This window comes from Amblyomma americanum, chromosome 1, assembly GCF_052857255.1.
Source record: "Amblyomma americanum isolate KBUSLIRL-KWMA chromosome 1, ASM5285725v1, whole genome shotgun sequence".
Lineage (NCBI taxonomy): Eukaryota > Metazoa > Arthropoda > Arachnida > Ixodida > Ixodidae > Amblyomma > Amblyomma americanum.
This window is the reverse complement of record NC_135497.1, coordinates 273,014,186-273,036,125: the sequence shown is the minus strand read 5'-3', so window position 1 is coordinate 273,036,125 and position 21,940 is coordinate 273,014,186. Positions and strand designations below refer to the sequence as shown.

At 44.3% G+C, this 21,940-nt stretch overlaps 1 protein-coding gene across 2 annotated transcripts in view; it reads left to right on the top strand.

The window, feature by feature from the left end:
- Nucleotides 1–21,940, top strand: part of LOC144115096 (outer mitochondrial transmembrane helix translocase-like) — a 34,399-nt gene that overhangs the window by 5,918 nt on the left and 6,541 nt on the right. For both annotated transcript variants that reach the window (XM_077649255.1, XM_077649256.1), the window contains 4 exons: nt 9,873–10,050; nt 17,283–17,351; nt 17,672–17,760; nt 18,224–18,463. In XM_077649255.1, coding sequence (XP_077505381.1) covers nt 9,873–10,050; nt 17,283–17,351; nt 17,672–17,760; nt 18,224–18,463 — 576 coding nt within the window. The remainder of the gene's footprint in view (nt 1–9,872; nt 10,051–17,282; nt 17,352–17,671; nt 17,761–18,223; nt 18,464–21,940) is intronic.

Genomic DNA, 21,940 nt, shown 5'->3' with positions numbered 1-21,940 from the left:
ATGGTATGGTGCTCCTACAACCATACATGGCAAAATTACTTTTGAAAAGTAATTAAATTACATTACTAATTGATTTCCTAGAAAGTGCATAAATTAAATTATATTACAAATTACTGCTCTCAAAAAGTTATGACATTACAATTACTTCCCAAAAGTAACTGAAAATTACATTTAAATTACTTTTTAGTTTCAATGCATAAAAAGCTGCACATTGGTCATAGTTCCTATAAAATTTTCAGATTTCTTTGTTTGCACTGCCAGTGAGCTTCAAAATGGGCGTCGGAAATTTTGCTCCTCTTTGAAGAATGGTAACCCAAGTTCATTGAACAGCCGCTTTTCTGACGTTGACTGCTTGTTTATGCTCATCATCCTGGAAATGAAGCCTGGGCGCAGACAAGCTACCAATTCTGCTGTTCAACTGACTCGTTCTGGAGTCATGTTGACGGGAATAAATAGCATGTCGCAGTGACGCTGTTGCTTGTGTTGCCCTTGAGTTAGATAGGGCTTCATATCCAGCCTCAGGAGCTAGTTTACCCAAAAACTCACAACCACGTTTGTTAGATATCAGCTGAGACTTCTTGTCAGTGCAGTGACGTTGCCGTATATATGAAGCTGTCTGGAGTGAAGTACTCGCTCAGGCACTCGCACTGCATCTGTGGGATGATGTAATACGGCATGCCATGGTCGTGGAGCTCTCCTGGTGGCCCTGCGGTTCATCTGTGTGTGCGACTGTACGCAGTGCTGGAAGATGCGTAGCAGCCCTATAGACTCTTCACCAAGGCGGTGCTGATGCCCGTGCGCACATCGCTTCTTGTCCGCATGTGCTGCTTCGCTAGAGTGCTGGCTATTGCTAGCCGCACGTTTTTTTGCTTTGTAGACGCTCAGCTCCGCAAACGCAAGGTCAGAGCATGGCCGATACAAGGAGGAGCACGAATACTCAGCAAAAGTAATTTTGCTAGTAATTAGTTACCTTTGCCATGAAATTTCTGCCCCAAAGTAATTCATTAGATTACTAAATTAAATTACCACCCCAGAAAAGTAATGAATCACATTACAAATTACAAAGAAAATTTAATTACAATAATTTAATGACTGCCATGTCTGCCTACAACCCAATTCTTACATAGTATAGGCAGGCATTGTGCCAGTAGTGGCTTGTGTACAGTGTGCACTTTGTAGGCAGGTAGCTGCAGATTTGATACTAGGTGCTGCTGCATGCATATTGGCATCGTGTCTGGCTTTCAGTGACACTGACTTCTGAGGAGAAACACAAGAGGTACCACTGGGTCCCTGCAAACAGTAGTTTGTCACAGGCTCTGAGTGTCATTAACCTATGGAAAAAAGCTTAGCATCAGGCTGGAAGATGTCTGCACTCATTTGAAAAATTAAATGAGTCCTGTTGGCAGCAGATATCCCATACTGTGTCTGCCTTGTGCTAGGCAAACGCTGTCACATTATGCCGGTCATCCACCCATCAGTGTAAGGAATGTGACACGGCAGTGGAGTTCACTCATCACTGGATGGTGCAATCCTCACATAGGGCATCACACTGGGATAGACTAGGAGATTTTCAGGGACATTACTGACCAAAAAATATACAAAAAGTGTGCATCCCCGAAATATTTGGGCTACTCTATGTGAAGTTGCCACTCGAGTCACTATCATCAGTGCAGCACTGCTGAGCTTGCAACTTTTTATCCACCACATGCATCTTAAGTATTTTGGAGAGCTATATACTTGGTCATGTAAAATATGGCAACATATTCTGCCTTACTGTGCGAGAGTTTAACTAATTTTCTCTGGTGTATGGTTACATACAGTTGTGTAAAAGGTAACCAAGCAAGTTGTTGTAAAGCTTCACTACATGTATTGTTCTGCATTAAAAAGGGGAGAAACAGAGGCCAAGGTTATCAGTATTTGCTACATCTACCTTTCTGTACATCATTTTGCCATAAGGTCAGATAAAGCAAATGGAATGAAATTTGCAAATACTTGGGGCGTGGTGGAAGTGAAAAGTGTCATGCACTGTTCCGTTTTACGTCATCATAAACTTGCGCTTGCTGATGGCTGCTTTTGATTTTACATGGACCTTGATCTGCATATGTGCTTGGGCAACGTGTGACGATCAAGATTTGTGTGTCTGCCCCAACAGCTTTTTTTTATTTGCAATTTCTTCGCATATGCAAGCGACTTGTTTCTGCAGAGATCGTGTTTTGAGAGCCTATTTTGATAACTTATTCAGCATCGGGAATTTCCTGGTCACACCCATATCTGATGCGGAGAGCACTTTTTTTGCCCATTTTGTAGAATAAAGCACCAGCGCTGTATTAACAAATTCTGTCAGTACTTGCCCTGTGTGTCCGAAGTTTGGCTTCGTCTGTGATCAGAAGTGCTTCAAAAAACGCGGACCTGGTCAGCCGACCGGCCTGTGTTGCCATCTACTGGTGTCAGGGGGTCTCAGTCTCTTCGACAAGCTGTGTGGATATCTTTTGCCTCCGTTACAACTAACAACCCTGCGTTATCGTTTGGGTGATCTAGCATCTAGGCACCCTAAGAGGTATTTTGAGAGGAATAATGGTCCTAGGGCTTACTTTTGGGAATGAAGTTTTGTACCTAAGGGACGAAGTTCAATAAGGGCCAGAAATAATTCGAACAGCTGTTGGCAGATTAGTGTTAGGCGCTTACTGCAAAGCATTCTTTGCCTCCTTCATGCTGCAAAGCCACAAATGAAGCAGTTTGGGTACATCAGGGGGACATGGGTTGGGCATCATTGGTAGCGCGGGAAGCAGAGTAAAATATTGTTTGTTGAACGCCTGAGGGAATTGGACGAAACCAGATGAGTAGCTAAGGTGTTTCAGTACTTGCGCAGAAAGAGCATTGACTCACAGTGGTGGAAAAGATCTAGAAAACTAGCCAGTAGGTATGTAGGAACCAGAATGGGGAAATAAAGAGGTTTAAAAGAGTGAGAACTTGAATAATTCAATAAAAAACAAGGGATCGAAAAGAATAAATGGGAAGGATCGTTTTGTGGTAATTCAGGGCACCTTGATGTTTGAAATCAGATCAGAGTTTCTTAGGGTGTGAAACTACAAAAATTGTGGCTCCAATTCACGCTGTGAAGGTGGTTGGACAGCGAAGCTATGCTGCTTGCATTCAATTTTTAGCCTGGCTTTTTTTGCTCACGAACACGCAACCATAATTTTTACTGGGAAACACATGCGGGGAGAAGGAAAGTGCTTCAAATTCTTTGCAGGTGCCGTTATCATACATTATGCAGTTTGCACTTCACACAAGGGCTTCGAATAGCATTAAACCCTTTTGAAGCAGGTGCAAACCTAATGTTTACCGGAACGCATAGTTGTAATTGTCGCCGCTGTGCGAAAATATTTGTTCCCTTAGGGTGCGGCTTGGGTGTCCACGGAGATATGTGAGGAGATATGTGAGACAGGCGTCATTACCTTTCCTTAAAACCAGTTTTCATTTCATTTTCCTTGCCTTACGACGGGGTTTGGGTATTCCTTAAATTGTCCAACGGACACCTTTGTCCCACCAAATGGATGATGGCATTCACTGGACTCCTTGGCAATGCTGCAACATGCTGTCGCATCCCGCTCTTAAATGCTGAAGCTGAAGTTTTTAATTTTCCTTTTATTTTTGATATTTTTTCTTTCCTTTCTTTTTATACAACTGCTTTATGATCAGTGTGAGGTATGATTTCTATGCTGTATTTTTATTATTTATTTATTTATTACATTACAACTCCTTTAGATCAGTATGATATACGATTTCTAAGCTGTTGGGTACTTTTCCACTCCTGCGGTTTTTTGCTGACGACGACACGAAAATTTCCTTGGACGGTTGAGGTATACAGCTTCACTGTAAAAATAAATTTAGCCAAGATCTGTAGAAACATTTTTGCTTGAAGAAACAGATCAACATATTTTGTTTGAATATGGCAGTATCTAACCAGATGTCGATGCAGGCACCCTCATTATCCCAGAGACCCTAGGGTCCTTTAGAGATAACGAAGGTAATGTGAATGCATCTGCAGTAGACATCAGTAAAATAACAGTTGGAGGATTGATAGCCTAAAAGCAGGGCAGTCACCTAAATAATACACAAGTTCAAGATTCAAAATGGATATGGCGTAGAAGTCAATAGAATTTGTATTTTAAAAAGAGGAGAATGTTTAGTTGAACTTTGTGAACTTTGTTATAAGAGCTACGGATGTAAAGACGAGATATCATTGAATTTTAATAAAGAATTGTTTATAATAGACATTTTATCTTGAATTGTGGAGATTTGCCCATCGCTCGCAAACCGCGGTCGCGTTCATGCCCAAGGGAGACGGCAAAGCGCGATCAGTCTCACAGTTTTTATTGCATCCTCTAGCAAAATAAATTGTGAATTGTGGAGTTTGGTGTTTTGAAGTGACACATGGGCAATGAGGGACGCCGTAGTGGAGGTCTCCGGATTCAGACCACACGGGCACGGTGAAATGCAGCAGAGATTGAACCCGGGTCCTTCGGCTGAGTAGCCGAACGCTCTAGCCAGTGAGCCACAAAGGCAGGTCGCAGCCGCAAGTAATACAGTGCGGTCTATCTAGCTGCAAAATGCGGAATGCTGTGTAAAAAACGACTTGCAATCTAGCGGCAGCTGGTGGGGTGGCGGATACGGGTGTAAGCGCTTGCCCGCATCGAGATTGGCGCCGCTCCAACGGCCAAGGAGTGCGAAACTTGAAAGAAAAAGGTCCATCAGCCAGCGGTCCGTGTGGCTTGCAAGTTATGCTGAAACCAACAAAGCCCCTGCTAGCGCGCCGCAACATGCAACCCTCGTCGCCGCTGTGTGGCTGTGGTGTAGTACGATTTCGGTGCCGCGCAACGAGCGTCATCTCCGTTCCCGGCTTCGTAGCTTAAAGAATTTACAGCGGAGACCTTGGAGAGAACTTATAGTGAGACTTGTTTCCTTAGGCGAAAGGGCAAACCTAATGAGGGGACACGTGGGAAGACGGGCCTCCATGCTTCCCTGCCTCTTACCACTTCCCTACTCCTCAGATAGCCATGGCTGTCTTATCAGCGCGATCACGTGCTCTTCGCTGGTTGTGTCTGGTGTGCTGCCGTGCCGCTACGCGAGACTACTTTTATTAGAACTAAGTGCCTGTTTGCATAAGGTAAGTTTGCTCTCGGAGATAACGCTAGAGAGAAGGCTTGAATTTTTACAATTCACGATCAGTTTACTGAAAATTTCGCTACTTAACATATCCCGGAACTCCGTGTATCGATATATTTCTCTGTTTTTATTATTATTATTAGACTTCAAGTTGCCGCGGGCTGAGTGTGCTTTTCTGCAGCAAATAAGTGCAGAACGCATTCCAGCACTTGGAGCTGCAGTGTAGTGGAAGGCTTGATCTGTTCTCAGGAATGCCATATGTCAAGCAGACCAAATTAAACAGCTACTTCTGCACCTAATTAACTAGAGCAACATGCTTATAGCCTTCTTTGTGCAAGTCTTAGTCACTGAGTGATAACATCAAAGTAGGGGCAGATCAGTAAACATTGAGGGCACGGAACCTTGCTTATAATAGCCGGGCTTGTATTCCTACTTGTGTCCCTTTCGAAAATGTACCTTTTGGCGACACCTGATTGGCCGAAACACTGGAAGTGAATCGCCGAAGGGGGCGTTTTCAAAACAGAGACAAATTGGAATATGGACCCTGCTCTCCGGTGTGTCTCATAAAGGAGTTTGGCTGTAGAGCCTTTAAGTTTGACATTTGGCTAGAGAAATATAAACGAAAAAATACCAAGCATTGGTGGCACCCACCACCAGCTAATTTTGAAGGAGGCACTTCTCACATCAAATCCTGGTTATCATGTAAAACAGTGTGCTACAACTGTGTTTTTCCTCTGTTTGGTGTCATCTGCTGACAACGAGATGGCACGCTTTGTCGCAGCTGGTTTTGCAGACAGCAATTTACCATCTGTATTGGAAGAGTAAGGGATAACGCTCATCAGGAAAGGTATCCACTCTAAAAATGTGAAATTGATATCTGTATGGCATTTGGGCATGGATAAGCTTAAGGTACACATGAAGCTGTTACATTCTTTGTGCTGTTGCTTCTATGGTACAGCTAGTACTTTTTTCAGCTCACTTCATTTATGAAGAGATTGCTACACTTTTTGGAATGTTGTTGGCTTTCTTCTTTTCTGTTTTACTTACATAGCCAGTTGACAGCAAAATATGCTGGTGATAGTGTAAGATTTGGCCCTGGCAATCTTTGAGACAGACACTAACAAGTGAAAATTTTTTTAGTAAATGTTTTTTACTTTATGTGCCACATTTCGATCTTTCCTTTTAGTGAACTAAAGTATCTGTGGTGTGCTTTGCACTAATAGTATTCAATGAAACTGGGTAAGCATTGCGAATATGTCGTGATTTTATTTTTTTATATTGACGTGTCTCCAGGACCAGATAGTGGTTTCATGGTTTTGTTGCTAGGCTTGCAGTCAGTTCAAAATGAGAGATTTTCTCAATTTTATGAGTGTCAGGTTTTAGCTGGGTAATGTAAAGGCATCAGTGCAAGTCATCATCAAGTGTTGCGAAGCTGTCTGCACAAGAGTCTTGTGGAGAGAAATGCATCATTAATGGCAAAGCTCCTGCATATGTGTTTTTCTTTTTCTTTTTATTGCCTGTCCAGTCTGGTTAAAGGGTCACTAATGTGAATTTTCATTATGGTTACATATGTTAGACGAAGGTGTGTAAGGCACTACTTGACCTTTCATTTGCATTTTTCAGCTACAGTTGAACCCTGCTACAATGAAATTCACGGGGTGCGCAAAAAGTTTCGTTGAAGCGGAAATTTCGTTGTGGCGAAATCAGCTAAAAAAAACTAACATCTTACTGCACTGTTCAAAAATATCATTTATTTACAAAAAGTTCGGTCATCTTGGCTTGCGTCCTTTTAGTGGGCATGAGTGCCATGGTGCGAGTTTCACACTCGGTCAACAACTGCATCGCGATGTCGTCATGTGCACCAATGAAAGCTCGAATGGTGTCAAATGCATCCATCACATGCAATGCAGACGGCAGGGCTGATGCATCTTGCACGTCGCCATCATCTTCGGATGAGGCATCGTTGTGGCGGGCCTCTTCAATTATTGCTTTATCGGTTAGCTCCTCGTGTGCTACCACGTCCGCATCAACGGCGATGTATTCATCGAGGTCGACATCCGCTGCCACGTTTCCGGCGCCCCGAAGTGCTGCCCACGCTGCAATGGCCTCTGAGGAGGAAGGCTCTGTTAAGACGCGGTCGTCATCCGTTGAGCTGGACGTTAATGCAGCGCCATGTTTAAGGCCAGTGTGCACAAAGCAGTTCTCAATTATGGTCCGCCGGACGATATGACTGATGACATCGAATGGCGCCACCCATTCGCACTCGACGCACTATGGGGCACACATCGATTCCAGCAAGCGTTTTCGGTGAAATTAAATGCCATGAACGTACGGACAGGTAACGTTATGCTTGTTTTGTCGTAAAATAAATGTTAAGCCGATCTCCACTGAACAGAAATTTCGTTGAAGCGGAAACGCACCTGAAAAGATCATTTGTTGTGGTGAGAACTAGCATGCATTGTTTTCTATGGCTAGCTGACAGAGAATGTGAAATATTTCGTTGAAGCGAAAATTTCATTGAAGCGGCGTTCGTTGTAGCGGGTTCGACTGTATTATTTCTTTACAAAATGCAGGAAGAAAGAAAACAGATGGCAGTCCTACTGGCCGTCATGTTGTGTATTGCATGTGGCAATATCGTATGTCGCAGGATTGTGCTGGCTCAGTTGGTGTCTGATGTAGGCCATCATGACTAACCTGAGCTCAGCAGATGGTTTCTGACGCAATAATGCCACATACAACCTGCCCAGTGGTGCTTTTGTGATGTCGCCAGTTGTGTTGAGAGAACAAAAAAATACAAACAACCCATTTGACGGCACTTTTATCCAGAATAACATGCAAGTAAGTATTGTTAGTAAAAACAGAGTGCAGCAAGATGATGACAGTTAGAGACACACGTAGGACACTGACGTAGTGCCAGCCTGCCTTGCACGTTTCTCTTGCCTTCATCTTGTAGTGACATGATTTGATTAATGATGCCACGCCAACTTGTCCCGCAGGTTTTGCTTTTGAGTATGTATGTGAGAAACCAGTGAACTGCATCTGAATGCTCCTAAGTTCAGTTTGTGGAAGTAACCAAAATATGAAGTGGTGTTTAGTGTCCTTCTGATGACAAAAGAGCTACTGTGGCTCACTGTGCTGTCTGAGCATTGTAATTTGCAGGCAGGTGTGCTGTGTTGATGCTTCCCATAAAAGCATAAACCTGGAAGGCAGGTGAATTGTATCCAACATTTTAACATAGTTTTATTGCTGCTAAATGTGTTTTCATTGTTGGGTGATGCACTTCAGTTCTCATGCCTCAAAATACCTGCATAAACTGGAGCCACAAAGTTTTGCAGGACCCCGCAGCAATCTTTGTTACTTTGATATTGGAATTACTACGGCTTGTAAAATGAAAAGGCAACCATCCAAGCATTGTAAATGCTTCTTGAGCAATTAACAGAACTTTGACGACACCTGGAACAGTGCATCAATAAGGCAGCCCTCAGAAGCCAGTTGTTTGCTGACAGTATTTGCAAGAAGCAGTTTCTGAAAATTGCTACCCCCCACTTCTGTATGTATACAGCAAGGTGCAAAGTTTCACATCTCTGAAAGGTACTTTAACAGAAACAAATTATCTGGATGGCACAAGAAAAGTGACTTCTTGCGGTGACAGCACTGGTCAAGCAGCAATAGGTTGTGAAACTTTTGGTGATAGTGGCACCAGTTGTGAGGCCATTATCTAAGTATCCTCTTTACTGACACACTGCTGCGATTGTTTTGCAATATTGGTTGGAGTAAAGCTTTGATAATAAACTGCCTGTCTGTACAAAGTATCATCTGTTTTGAAAAAAAGTGTTGTCTCTGATGATTGTCATGGAAGCAGCTCTTTTTTGCATTGATGTGAAAGCCCAGCTAGGAGAATTCCAACTTGTTAACAGCCACACCAGGAAGGGGTATGTGAGGGCTCTGCATGTGCAGTGAGCTGCTGCTGGCAACAATCCTGGTTTCCAACCACAGGCACTGTGAGCTATGTATTTTGGAACAGACAGTGTTGTTGACCTGCGATTTTTAAATTCTGCTTCATTGCTTCTTTCGTTATACTTGATGTTTTCACTTTGGATGGTGCTTGAGACTGAAACTTGGCATGGAAAAACTACCGTTAGTGTTAAGTTTAGTGCTCAGACCCACGCCTCACTCATAATTAGGTAGAGAATTGAAAATCTACCTGACCATGTCTTTATAGTGAAGGCACCATGCATTTATACAAAGGTGTGTTCTTCTGGGTAATATTAAATTTGGATCGAAGGCTAGTAACTGCAGTGCCTAGATTAATCCCAGTTGCAATCAGGTCCTTGTTCCGTTGTGTGTTATGTGGAGTTCTTGTTATGATGGATTTCTTTTGTAAAGCAATTTTTTCCCAGAAAGCGCCTGAAGCCCAATGATATTTAACTTTTTTTATACACATTTATTTTACAGACCACTAGCATGTTGGAAGTAGTATATTATAAACCATTTGATAATCTGTGTGCTGAAATTTGGATTCATTGAGGGTATGCCTCGTACCAGAGCTAACAAATGCAGACAAGAACAGCAGCACACACAGCAATGTGTGTTGTTCGCTTTGTGTGCATCATCTCTGGGCTAGCCTTAAGCATACTTTCAGCAAGAACCATTTGCAAAGGTTGTCATTCTTATTGTGACTCATTATTTTTGTGCCTTTTCAGCTCACAGAATATGAGCTGTCAATCGCAGCCCAACTTATTGACCCTAGAGATATCAACATATCATGGGATAGCATTGCTGGATTGGAGGAGATCACTCAGGAGCTCCGGGAGACGGTCATCCTCCCTATTCAGAAAAGGCATCTCTTCACTGGCTCACAGTTGATCCAACCACCGAAGGGTACTTCCCAGCTTTCTCACTATTGTGCTTTACTCTTGTAGCAGTTTATGCCTTACCTACCTGGAATACAGTCGAGCCCACTTATAATGGGCTCAGATATAACGAATGCTCGCTTATTACAATTAATTGGGGTGCTGCCGTCAAAATGTGCATCAGGGCAATGGCAGTTTGTCTCAGACACAACAAACAACTGTGGCCGCACAACTTGGTTGTAACAAATGAGGAGGCATCGTAAATTTGGCCCCAGAGTTGAAAAACTTGGACTTCCAGGGAGCATGTAGACCGAGGAGCGTCTTTAAGCCCCTGTGGCACTGCCTCGGAAAGAAAATAAAAAGGCGGCATTGAAACTGCAGGCAACCACCGGCCAAGCATGTGCCGATCACCTACGAGGCCAATCCTTGTTTGCATGCGCATCGTCTGGTCAAAGCATTGAAGTTGAAGCAGAAGCTACTCTGCAAGGTCGTGGATCAAGTAACGGCAGCAATTTGAGAAATGTGAATGCCTTGTGGTATGCACAGTGTGCCCAGTTGACTTCCATCTTTTCTGTTGCTACCACGTACAGGCAAGGCGAGACAGGAAACAGTACAGCTGATACATTCTGTGTGAATGTGTGCTGTGCTGCTTTTGTCCCTGCATGTGCCCAGGATGGCATTGTCGAAAACACGTGATCAGATGCACGTAGATTTGTGGCAACACGTCATTGACGCATAGCTGGCCGGATGTTGACTCTGGTGACTATGTTCGTGTGGAGACAACATTGCAGAGCCATGCCCTGATGAAGCCATTGCAAGTTATGTATGAGCACTCCCAAACCACTATACTCGGGACTATTGGAGCTTTCTGTGGCTAGCTACGAGCCCGAGACGCTGGTTTCCACAAGCGTGCTATTCGCACGTACACACACAGGCAGGAGCCAAAAATGGCTGTTGTTTAGCTCTGGCTAAACCTGGAGTGACGCGATAGCTACATCTGGCCGAGTGGAATTAGCTCAGTCGAATTGCAAAGTCAGTCTTTCACCGGTCCGTTTCGCTGGGCATTCCTTCTTCAACTTCGTCCCACTTGACACGGTGCATGCGCACAGCTGTGTGCCATGCTGAAGGTTCGAAGAGGTGGCGTAGTTTGGCTATCGCTACAGAAACGCAGACCTTTGAGCTAGTAGTGCGTGCTCATTGCTTCCACTGCATAGCCGCAGAAAGCTGTACCCAGATATAAGAATCTGCTTAGTGTGGCCTACCTGCCACTACCTGCTGTGGACGCTATATGTCCTGTCCTTAAAGTAGATTTTTGGCATCAAGGGTTTCGGTGAGAAAAACATGACCGCCTTGGAAAGCCTGGAAAGCACCGTCGTAGGTTCTGCATTCCAGAAGTAGACACACATGAAGCAGTTTTTGTGAAATTAACGCCACTTTCTGCATAGTTAGCAATTTCAACACTTACTACAAACATTGGATACAACGAACGCAACCCACGTGACCAACCCAGTTCAAGTGCTGTATTGAGGTGAAGCTGCTGTGGGGCAACATCTGTTGTGAAGAATATGTTGGCAGGTTTGAGGGCACAGGATTGGTTAAAATGGGGGGGGGGGTAATGATTTTTGTTTTTGTACTGATCTTGAATGCCAACACATTTATGAGCATTATTCAGTACCTTACATGCTTTTCTACCCTTGAAAGGAGTGCTGAAACGCTTTTTTTGTGAATTCGACAAGATTCATCGATTTGATTCTATGAAGCTTGTAGAAGCATAGCAAGTTATATTGCTCTAGCATTTCAAGTGATGACTTAATTGCCGATTGAAGTCGCAGTGGTCTTCAGGCTTCTCCGTACAGCATCGAAGGAGTGTGGAGAAACTAGACGTCATTGTTTATGACAATTTAGATTTTGTTGCTTTCACTCACATCCGCCTTCTGTCGTCCGATGCTGCCAAATAGTGCTTTGCGGCATTTAACTCTCGTGTCATTGGTTTTCCTTCTCCAAGCAAACGTTTATGCTTTAGAAATTACCGCCTTTACAGATGACGTCGTCACACTTACTAACCGCTGCTGTGCGCTGTGGAGAAACCTGAACGTCTCAGAAGCTTTATTAAGCGATTAGATCATTTTGAATGCTAGCACAAAAGGACTTTGCATGGTTTATTTGCAAGTTTCATGCATTCAGTGCTTCCACTCCTGCACCAACTGCGCCATTCTGTGCCAAACAATATTTGTTGAGCTGGCGTGATAAAATTACCAAAAGTGCGTCAAAAATGGAGGTCTTGGTCAAATGATGATAATGCCAGGCCTTCTAGAGAGGCCTAAACAGGGGATGCAGCCATTGCCATGCAGAAACATCTCCAGGGAAAGAAATTGAAGTTTATTAGACTGCGAGAAATATCCGCATTTAGCAGCCCGTAACTTGTACAAATTAAAAGAAAGTTAAACCGTGAAAGCAAGCGGAAAATTTTGTCAGTGCTGGTTGCAAGAATGTCACTTAGTAAACATATGCACGGCATGAACGTATGCTTGACACATTCGTGCCATGCATATTATTTGATATAATGCAGTGAACAGCAAACCTCGTTGCTGTTTGCCGGCACAGGTCACCCCAAATTTAGCTTGCTGCCATCCACGTGACATTGCCTGGAGTGAAGAGTTCAATTAATAATGTGCTGCCCAAAGTCCTGCGCATGGTTTAAGGTCTGGATTTTGTCAAACTTGTGTACTGTGCTATTTTCTGCACGTTACCACGTTGCTTCATGAATGCTCCGGTAAAACTTCCATGGTAAATCTTGGGACCGCTGAAAGTATATTCGAGTTATTTTGAGATGAGTAGCGACGCTGAATCTGTGTGTCTTTTCCCACATAAAGAGACTTGGAGGCCACAACCAAAGTCGTCAAATTATCTGGTCAGCAACGCGTTAGCTGCTCAAATTGTCCAGTTAAATTACTGTTGCAAATTTTGGCACTTCAAAAATGTTTTAGAATGAACTGGGATTTTAAATAAACCAATTTCGATATTTTGAGGCTGATGTGTGTGGCTGCCGCAGTGCGATATCTCTGACACAAACAAGTGGCATCCCTTTGACAAGTAGCATTTCCTGCATTACCAGCCAATTGCTAGCCATCTGTAAGGTTGACAGTTGCACTAAAATCTCACTGTCACGTTTCTCACAGAATAGCGGGAAAGAAAGGAAAAAAATTACCAGCCAAAAAATGTAGTAGCCGAATACATCGAACAGCAAAATGGCAGGAGCGGACTAAGAAGTTTTAACTTAGTGTCAGCACGCTAAAAAGTTATAGGCCGTTTTCTGCCGTTTTTTTTTAGTGCATTAGCACTAGAGCTTCCTCTCATCCGCTTAGTCGTTGTCTGTGAGATCTCTGTATGCCACCGGTTGTGGCCAACCTGCCCTAGGAAGCGTCCTAGGTGGCTGGTGGGTCACCTAAGTCACGTGACCTTGTGATGTCATCACAACTTGCCCGCCGCATTTTGAGCAAACTGCCCACTGTGGCAAATGGCACTGCAATTAGAGATTAGTCGTGAGAGGTTGCTTGGGGAGAGCAACCTGGGTCTCACACGTCCCACCGGTGGCAGCGCCTGCCATCGCAGGGCAGTGGTGCATCGCTTAACTGCTGGACATCTGTGACAGGAATGGAATGTGGATTCCCAGTGATCTGTGAATGCAGAGTGAAGAATGACCAATTCAGCATACATCAGCATTAACTTGTTAATACTATCACGTCATACCCTTAAGGTGGAGCGCAAGTCCGATTTCACCGATCTTGGTCTAAAGCCTGCTTCACCTGAAAACCGAGCCTCAAACCGAAAGTGAAGGGCTAGTGCATCTAATTCATGTTTGGCCTAACCGCACTAAATTGCCTGCCTTTTTTTTTTTTTTAACATGATAGCGTTAAGGCTCCCACTCTGCAGTGTCAGCGGCATCAGCGTTGTGAGAGAAAACTCCCTGGAGAAGCAATCTAGGTGGGCTGCCTAGGTCACGTGACCTTGTGACGGCATCATAAGCTGCCCACCGGATTGTGAGCAAACTGGTGACGATGGCAGGTGGGAGCAGCTTACACTGCACTCGTACGGCCATTACTGGAATACGCAGATGTAGTTTGGGATCCGCACACCCAAGTAGATGTGCAGCGCATTGAAGGCGTTCAAAGGAAGGCGCTTAGATGGAAGGCACGCATATGGAAGGCACGTTTCGGTTACTAATCTATTGAGGGAATCTGAACTGCAGACACTTCAATCTCGTCGCAAGTCGCACCGACTAAAAATGTTGCATGGGATTGTTAATAACTTAACAAACATTCATTTCGAGACCTACATGGCATACAACACTTCACGACCAACGCGCAATAAACACAATTTGACAATCATGGTGCCACGGTGCCGAACGAAAGCATATCAGTTTTCTTTTTTTCCAAGAACGATATTGGAATGGAACGGGCTTCCGTGTGACGTGGTCCGTTTGACAGACCAGAAGTCTTTTTTATCTGCTGTCATATCGTCATTTTAAGCGCAGTGTATTCATTCATGCTCTTTTGTTTGCTTTATTTTGTATTTTAGGTAACCGAGTGCATTTAACTTTGCTCTTTGTCTTTCTATAAAACCCTGTGTGTTAGCTTTTGCTTCTTTATCCGCATTTTTACTTGCTTTGTTTTGTCGCGATGTACGATGTATCCTTGTACCGCTCCTGCCTTGGCCACCATATGGAGGCTGGCAGTATTGAATAAATAAATAAATAAATAAATTAATGATTGACGTCAAAAGGTTGCTCGGGAAGAGCAACCTGAGTTGCAGAAGCCCCACCAGTGGCAGCACCTGCCATGGCAGGGCAGTGGCACATTGCCTAAGTGCTGCACTACTGCACCAGGAGTGGTGTGAAGATTCCCAGGGATCTATGAATGTAAAGTAGAGAATGACAAATTGCGCATATATGGGCATCAACCCATTAACACTATGGCGTCATACCCTTCAGGTAGAGCTTAGGTGTCCCTTCCAGTTTTTTAATTTCCTGCAAGTGCAACATACTTCTCTAGAGTTTTCAAGTCTTTGTGGCTCTCGTAATCATCCCTCTCGATGTGCATTTGCAGTCGTTCTTCATGCACCAAAGGTCCTCCAATGGCTCTATATCCGCTGGCATAGCTGTCGACAGAAGGGAGCACGCAGGGAGCAGGCGAAGCTGTGGCGCGTGTATGCTGCTGTGCTGTTCTCATATTGGCTTCTTTATTTGTACAAAATTCTGATCCATTAGAATCCAAAAACTCTGTCTCTTAAGCCATAGGTGACTAGGAAAAAGCGGAAGACAGAGACAGAAGCCTCGGAAACAGCCCGCACAATGGCACCTCTTACAATACTGCCCATGCTGTGTTGCTTGTGTCATAGTTTCATTTTTGTGGCTTCGATTGCATCTGCTTGCCTTACAACAAAGGACCTTCTTCAGCCACAACAAAATTCACGCCGCCTGTAAACGTTCAATATGCTCAAGATGCAGCTCCCTTTAGCTGTGGATTCCAATTCTGTAGAAAATGCAGACTTCTGAGCCCTTTGGGGGCAAAAATTTTTCACATATTCAATTTCTGCAACAGTCAAAGGACCTGAAGTTTTGTCAGCAGCACGCAGGTTTAGCATAGACTGGAAAACCCAACCAGTCACTTGATTTACTCTAGATGCAGAGATTAATTCTTTCAGATCCAGCAACTCGTCTTCTAGATTAAAGCTAGGAAACCTTTATCTTTCTTAAATTAGATTAAATCTAGGATTACTTTAATTTATTAATCTAGATTAATCTAATAAAGGTGGAAATTAAGACACTGACCTCCTTTTTGTGCTCAAGCTCCAACTGTGAAATTGCCCATTTGTGTTTTGGCCGGATATAAACAAGCAGGAGGTGTCTGGGTTTCTTTTCAGGATGCAGACTTAAGCAAATAACATACAAAAGAGTACACAGGCTAAGCATGTAAAGAAGCAAAGGAGTCAACAGTTCACTCAGTTTTCTGGCTAGAAAACAATCACCTCAGGCTCTTTAGCGTGAAACAGTCGGGCGAATCTTTTGCATTGCAGGCGTTGTTAAATCCTGCCCAGATGATGTGTAAAAACCCTACAAATAAGACAAATGACATTGGTAACGTAAATACCCTTTTCAAAATGGCTGCTGAGCTAAGCAGAACGGGCCCAAATAAAACACTAACCAAGGGCCGGCCACTAATGTTCTTGGCTGGTCACTCAGGTATTTTTTGCCCCCTGAACTAAAGTCGAATGCTGAGGCGGCATCCTCAGAGTCACTGCTACCTAGACGGTTGAGAAAATCATCCATGGATACAGCTGAATCACAATATTTGCTGCATTTCAGGGAGTGTGCTGTGCTTATCGAGGTGGCGTTTCTCAACTTGTACACTCCACTGTTCTCACAAGCGGTTCAAAAATCGTTGCCACTTTGAAAAGGGACAAACTAAAGAGAGAATTAAACTGCAGTTTCCTAGTGTCAAGGCATATGGCACAGCATGTTATGGTCAATGGGTGCGGTAGGGATAGAGTTAAGCCTTACTTTACCTTTTTGATGGGAAGGCTAACATTACAAGAAACATGATGTGGGTAGTGATGGCTAGTTAGTGATACCTGCTGCATCACAGCCTGGCAGAATCTACTCTGCAGTCATACTTGTTGTCGTACCCTAGTGACAGCAGATTTGCATACGTATACATGGGTTGCACATGACGTCACGGGCGCCATGGTGGAGTCCAGCACAGTGCAGGTCGGAGCAGGCAGTGATAAGCGAATTAGAAAAACGCAGGTTTCTGCAGTGTTTCTGATCTTGAACATGGCGGCCAGTATGGCATCGGGGCAACCCATGTATATAACCTCATGTTGTTTTCTGCCTTAAATGATGCTTGTGCTATATGCAATGCCAGCTGAATCTAGAGCAGCTGGTGCAACCACTTACACTGGTTGCAGTGAGCTATCAGAAAGGCACCCGAGTTATAAAAAAGAAACCACCCTAGGCCTGATGCAGAAATCTGCAAGTCAACAACTTCGCGACAAAAGTGGTGTTGCTTGCCCTCAGAAAAGGGACAGTGTGGTGGGGTGGCCACAAAGCCATGCGACTTGGTACGCTTAGGAAAGTGTATTGACTATTGAGCCTTGTGCTGCCAGCAACACCTGTTTTTTTTTTTTTTTTTTCTCTAGATATGAACCCTCCCTACAACTTTTATGGCCTGTCATAAATGCTGATTGTTGCTTCATGTGCAGGAGTGCTTCTGCATGGTCCACCAGGTTGTGGTAAAACCATGATAGCAAAAGCAACAGCACGAGAAGCAGGTGAGTAATGGTCAGCTTTGTTTGTTCAGGCCATCACAGATGATAATTACGACAAAAAAAAAAAAAACTTATGTAAACACTGTTTAGGGGGAAAAGGTGTAAGAGGCACCCTGATCAGTACTGCTGTTTTGCTGAACTTGCAGTCTGCAAAGCATTCACTGCGGACTTTTGTGGATTCATGTCACAAAGCCTTTTCTTGTAGTGTGTCAACCAGGTGCTTCATATGTGTATGTGTGTACATATAAATTACTCGCTGCTTTCCTTTCCTTTCCGTTCCTTTGGTGTGCTCTTCAATATAACATCTGTTCCATGCCTTACAGGTGCTCGTTTCATCAATTTGGAAGTTGCAGCACTCACTGACAAATGGTATGGAGAATCTCAAAAGCTGGCCAGTGCTGTCTTCACACTGGTGAGTTCATTTACATGTGGCATGGTTGTGAACTTATGACTGTAGTGTGCTGTGCAATGTGGGCAAGTACTAAGGAGACAGAAACACATGCACTGCTTCCAACCTTTTTCCATGAATGTTGTAAGTATAACGTGTGTTTGCATCTCTCTAGTCCTTGCTTCCACTGCACTGCACACTACAGTCATGATGAACCAGCCAGCCCAGTTTGGCCAGACTCTAAGTGTCGAAAGCTCCTTTTACTGTACCTGTGTGCGGCAGAGCTGTTGCTGCTTAGCTGCCGCCTGGTTTCAAAAACTTTCTCCTTGTGGCTTTTATTTTTCTGCTGTGTTTTGCAAATCAATGGTAAGCATACAGATTCTACATTTCTCAAGCCTTTGTTAGTAATGGTAGTTTACAGTGGCTTTGCCATTTTCTGTTTGACAGTGCCTTTCAGTGACACACCTGTTCTGCCATTACCTTTCAGGCAGTGAAGATTCAACCTTGCATCATTTTTATTGATGAGATTGATTCATTTCTGCGGTCACGTGATAGCCAGGACCATGAGGCAACGGCCATGATGAAGGCACAGTTCATGTGCCTATGGGATGGTCTTATCACAGACCCTGACTGCCAGGTGGTGGTGATGGGTGCCACTAACCGCCCACATGATGTCGACAAGGCCATCCTACGTCGCATGCCAGCTATGTTCCATGTTGGCCTGCCTGTAAGTTTATGTTGACAGAAAAAGCAAAGCGAAGCTCCTCCTTGCTTCAGTCAGGTGTAAGGGCTGCTCAGTTGGGGTTTAAGGGCTGGTCAGTTAAGTGTTAAGGTCAGTTAACTGGGATTTAGAACTCAGTTAAGGATAATACATATAATTTATGCAGTTCTGTAATTTGTTATATAAATTTTGCCGGTTAATTTGAACTTGCAGTTTGCACCAACTCAGTTAATTCGAAGACCTGGGGTGCTACACTGAATGGAACAGAATCGCCATAAAGTTGAGAACACTGAAGTTCTACTGGTAACACAATGTCGAGTCACATATTATCGTGTGCTCTTATCGTCGTTACTTTTGCACCGACAGCAGCCCTTCTACACGTGTGCCTTAGAACTGAGCCGCAGCGCTAACCTGACGTATTCAACCTTAGCCACTGCCCTTTGAGAACACCGAGAACTTCGGAGCATAAATGCTCCAGTGAGTAGCAGAGAGCTTTTCCAATAACCGAGTTGCATTGAGAGGGATGGGAAACGATATTCCGTGAATGTAAAAACCAGTGTGATGGAATTACGGGTATCCGGTAGTGATACGGTGACTATGAGCCCATCAAGATCCCGCTGTAGGAGGAGTTAAAGGGGCCATGACAGCCTATTTTCACACATACTCTGCTTATAACCTTTAATTCCTAACAGATTAAATTACAATTCCCCCAATTTTCAGTTGATTCTGTGTGGTAAATATTTCTAAAGCGAATTTTTTTCGTTTCTTTTGCGAACTGCTTGCTGGTCTGGCAACCTCTGATCGCCGACGTCACGAGCGCATACATGCCACACGTCGTCTGCTGCGAGCTGTTGAGGTGCTTGCATGCACACCGTAGACAACGGTTGCTCGAAAAATTTTTTCTTTTAGCCTAGCGAAGTAAAATGCATTTTCCGTGTTCTCTTTTGGGAAGCCTTCAACTTAGTACGCGAGCTGAGTGATCCTTGGGAAAGTGGACTTGCTCGTGGCGCCCACTTTCCGATTGTTGAGGAAACAGAAATCGATGGACCCCTGCTTTATTATTTACGCTTAGAAGCATGCTGTTCGTATGTTATGAGTGTGGTTTCTATTGAGCTGTCAAGTGCTCCCCTGTGTGAAAAGCGGCACGTGCCTTGCATGCCTTCGCCGATGTGTGCTGTGAAAGCCGCGCCGTTTTGTAGCTAGCTACCAAGTTCTTGTCCGCTATTCATCGCTCGATAATTAAACTCAAATTATCAAAAGGTGCACTACAGTAACCTTGCGGCACGAAAGGAGCAGAGAAAAGTTCCGAGTGCGACGACTTCCGTGCTGCGTGTACGCGTTTTTAAGTCGAACATACATTTCCTTCGACTCGTATAACCTTTTTGCAGGAACCAAGCTGCTTGCAAAACCCTACGTGACTCGAATGCTTTCACTGTCAGCACCGATGAATAGTTGCCGCCGTCTAAATGAGTGCTTCGAAATAATAGTACAGCATATTGCTGTGCGTGCGCATTGTGCCTCAGGAGTGCGACGATTACAATAACTGCAGCCCCGGGTTGAGGTTTTTTACATGGCTGTGCGCTAACAGTACTGCTCGTTTGCGTGCATAAAATGCAAGGTGGGTTATCCTTATCTTTAACATTACGTACTCTTGCTCACAAATTGCACGTTTACTCATTTACACACCATTATAACACTGCAATAAGCACCGATGATGCTATATCGCCTGCTTGGGAAACGCTTCGCGTAGGATACCGGCGCTTTCTGCTAAGTGTATCTGCTTTCACTTATGTCACCAAAATTTAATTTTAGATCGATTTAACTAAACATATGTTCGGGCATTACTTGAATTAATGAAAACAACCAGATTTGTTGTCCACAGTCGACGCCGACGGCTGCTGCCGGCTGCCTTCTGCACATGCTATGCAGACTGGATTACATATCGGCACTTCCTCCTTATTGTACTCGCATCCTGTGATGTAGGCAGTCGTCGCTTTAAGGGCACTGTAGCCAAAACTACGCTCGACAGCTATTTGCAGGCGCTAAAACTTGCGAGAATTCGCTCTCCGTAATCGCCGAAATCGCACACACGAATCCTGCGTACTCGCTAGGCCTCGTCACGAAAGGGCCAGCGGTCCACCGTCAACCGAAATTCAAGAATATGGCAAAAGTTCCTCACTGATTAGTAACAAAGTGTGAAGATATGATACGTAGCCGCTTGTTTCGCTTTTTTCGGTACAGATAAGGTACACAAGCGCAGTTTTTCCGGCCGTCGCCTCACAGGGTGTGAAGCTTTCGCTCGGCCGCACAAGCCCAGGCAACGGCGGCGAGCGGCACCGTCGTGCGGCGTTTTCTGCTCGTGTTGCTTGCCTCACCGATCGGTTTTATGCACAGGCATTGAATGAAAGCACATCTTCGCTAGTGCACGCACATCGCGTATGTCGCCGTGGCTAGCGTGAGGTCCAATAAGTTTTAAAATTCTTAAGCTTATAGAATGTCATACCAACTAGTCCCCTACCACTCTCTTCTGGTTCCCACTAAGCTGACTCTTTAACATTACTACGATAGGCGATTGTTGATCGTGCTGGAGTCGTCATCGGTCTAGCGTGACAGACCAGTGCGTCAGTGACGGCATTTGCGTACCGATCAGCCCACCGACCGTCGATCGCTGTCGCATCGGCCTATAGTGTGACCGGACCCTACCTATACCGAAGAAAAACTGCGTTACTGTTATTATCGCTTTTGCGGTACCAGTCATTCATATATGGGGGACGACTGCTACTTCGATCGCCCGCGAAAGTGCAGGGGGCGAATGAGGCCTCGCTGCGCATATTGCAGCAACGAGAGCAGACGGCGTTGCTCCGTGCATGTGCTAGTGACGCCACGAGAGCTTTCAATATGGCGGTCGCTGCCTGTGGGAGTAGTCTCCCGGTCTGAATTTCGATCATATTTTTTGGAAAATACAGTGCGTCCAGGGCAGCCAAATTTCTGAAATTGAATCATAAGCTTTTACATTAGTTACTGAATCATAAAACTGCAATATGAAGAATGACCATGTCACGGCCCCTTTAATTGTTAAACATCGACCACAGCCATATTAAGCACACTCGCATTGATGCTGATGTTCTGCAAGCGATTTAATTCAGGTGCTTTACATGGCCCAACAAGCTTCGCATTAGTGAGGTTCTACAGTATATCACATCTGTTCTATTTACCAGAACGCTGTTATGCTCCGAACAATGTACCTCCCTCCCGTTTTATAAGCCTCTGTATAACCAGGGCACGCACATGTGATTGTGAGCTGACATTGAGTACTCTCTGTTTACTGGGTTGTGCTGTATAACCATGCGCTGTCCATGCAAAATTTACTCATTTTTGTTGCATGGTGCTGCTGCTTTGGTTTGTGCATGCGTGGCTCAAGGAAATTTGCCATTATTATTATTTGATTATAGTATATTATGTTATATTATTAGCACAGGCTTG